The following is a 2348-nucleotide window of genomic DNA, read 5'->3' on the forward strand; positions in this document are numbered from 1 at the left end:
CCCTGCGCGCCCGAGCCTCAGAGCGCTCAGTCTCCGGCTCCGGCGCCTTGGCACGGCCGCCTTTCCTGACCGCCCCTGAGCCCAGCGGCGGCGGGTCCCGAGCTCGGTTCCGGACAGCGGCGGCGCCTCGCCGGACAGGGTCCTTGCCTTTCCCGGCGAGGAGGGTTCCCCGAAGTTCCGCGCCCTGGTCTCTGCACTGCAGGGCGCGCGCGCCCGGCCCCGGCCGAAGCGTCCTCGGAAGAGCGGCGGGGTGCGGGTGATGGAACCCGAGGCGCCGGCGGGTCAGGCCCCGGCGGCAGCCAGCAAGCTGTCGGAGGCGGTGGGCGCGGCGCTGCAAGATCCCCGGCGGCAGCGGCGCCTGGTGCTGGTCATCGTGTGCGTGGCGCTGTTCCTGGACAACATGCTGTACATGGTCATCGTGCCCATCGTACCCTACTACGTGCACTCGGCCAGCGAGAAGCCCACCCTGACTTCCAAAGTGTGTGTGACCACCCTGCCGCCGCCCACTCCGGCCAATGCCAGTGCAGACACGGTCAACACCTCGGAGTCTTCGACGGCCGCGATGCCGGCCACGTCTACCGCGCAGCCCCAATACCCCACCGACAACGAGGACGTGAAGATCGGGGTGCTGTTTGCCTCCAAGGCCATCCTGCAGCTGCTGGTGAACCCCCTGAGCGGGACCTTCATCGACCGCATGAGCTATGACTTGCCGCTGCTTATGGGCCTGGGCGTACTGTTCGCCTCTACAGTGATGTTTGCCTTTGCGGAGGACTACGCGACGCTCTTCGCCGCGCGCAGCCTGCAGGGTCTCGGCTCGGCCTTCGCGGACACGTCTGGCATTGCCATGATCGCCGACAAGTATCCTGAGGAGCCGGAGCGCAGTCGTGCCCTGGGCTTGGCGTTGGCCTTCATCAGCTTCGGAAGCCTAGTGGCGCCGCCCTTCGGGGGGTTCCTCCACAAGTTCGTGGGCAAGACGGCGCCCTTTCTGGTGCTCGCCATGGTTTCGCTGCTCGACGCCCTGTTGCTGCTGGTCGTGGCCAAGCCCTTCTCCGCCGCGGCGCGGGCGCGGGCCAACCTGCCAGTGGGCACGCCTATCCACCGCCTCATGCTGGACCCCTACATCGCCGTGGTGGCAGGCGCGCTCACCACCTGCAACATCCCCCTCGCCTTTCTCGAGCCTACCATCGCCACGTGGATGGAGCACACGATGGCGGCGTCCGAGTGGGACGCAGGCATAGCCTGGCTGCCGGCCTTCGTGCCGCACGTGCTAGGTGTGTACCTCACAGTGCGACTGGCAGCGCGCTACCCGCACCTGCAGTGGCTGTACGGCGCCTTCGGGCTGGCAGTGATAGGCGCCAGCTCGTGCTTGGTGCCCGCCTGCCGCTCCTTTGCACCACTAGTGGTCTCGCTCTGCGGCCTCTGCTTCGGCATTGCGCTGGTGGACACGGCGCTGCTGCCCACGCTCGCCTTTCTTGTGGACGTGCGCCACGTCTCGGTCTATGGCAGCGTCTACGCCATTGCCGATATATCCTATTGCGTGGCCTATGCGCTCGGGCCCATAGTGGCGGGCCACATCGTGCACTCGCTTGGCTTCGAGCAGCTTAGCCTCGTTATGGGCCTGGCCAACCTGCTGTATGCGCCCGTCCTGCTGCTGCTGCGCAACGTGGGCCGCCTGAAGCGCTCCCGCTCCGAGCGCGATGTGCTGCTGGATGAGCCACCGCAGGGTCTATACGATGCTGTGCGCCTGCGGGAGCGCCCTCTGTCCGACCGGGAAGGCGCGCCTCGCAGCCCGCCAGGCCCCTTTGACGCATGCGAGGACGACTACGACTACTACACCCGCAGCTAGCAGCCCCGCTTCTCCTCCAGGCCACCCACCCACTCCCCACCCCCGGGTCAAGGTGGCTGCTCTGTGAGCACACTGGCCAGCTCAGGCTCAGGTCCCGCCTCCTGCAGCGAGTACCCCAGCCCCTCCTCCGTCTTGATTTCCCCTGCCCGAGTCGCCTCCCTATGACCCTTTCTGTGTCCTCCTCCCTTTCCTCCAATGGGGCGTGGAGCACCGAGGCACGTGAACTTATGTGCTCCTGGCAAAGACGAAGAGGCGCGCGGGTCGCCACCTCGGGGCTCCCCGATGTAGAGCCGTGCCTCTGTTTGTCCTTCCTTCCGTTCCTCCCAGTGCCAACTTGGCCCGCTGCGCTGCGGTGCCTCCGGGCCGAATCAATAAACTATATCTGTACGAGACCGAGTCTCTTTACTGATGGGGTGGGCGGCCGGGCAAGGGGCCAGGGCAGAATGGGAGGGTGAGCTGGGTCTAACCCAAATCCAGGTCTCAGTCCAGCGGGCATGCAGGA

The 2348-nt window shown here is 66.8% G+C and overlaps 1 protein-coding gene across 1 annotated transcript; it reads left to right on the forward strand.

The window, feature by feature from the left end:
* Positions 1 to 259: 259 nt before the first annotated feature.
* On the forward strand, positions 260 to 1846 carry SLC18A3 (solute carrier family 18 member A3). Its single transcript, XM_024739117.1, has one exon. It carries the CDS (start codon positions 260 to 262, stop codon positions 1844 to 1846), a length of 1587 nt encoding a protein of 528 aa, XP_024594885.1.
* Positions 1847 to 2348: the final 502 nt, after the last annotated feature.

This window comes from Neophocaena asiaeorientalis, unplaced genomic scaffold (assembly GCF_003031525.2).
Source record: "Neophocaena asiaeorientalis asiaeorientalis breed wild unplaced genomic scaffold, Neophocaena_asiaeorientalis_V1.1 scaffold202, whole genome shotgun sequence".
NCBI lineage: Eukaryota > Metazoa > Chordata > Mammalia > Artiodactyla > Phocoenidae > Neophocaena > Neophocaena asiaeorientalis.

Bases quoted from the DNA above. Each gene is read 5' to 3' on its own strand.
- SLC18A3 (XM_024739117.1), top strand. From the start codon at position 260: ATGGAACCCGAGGCGCCGGCGGGTCAGGCCCCGGCGGCAGCCAGCAAG.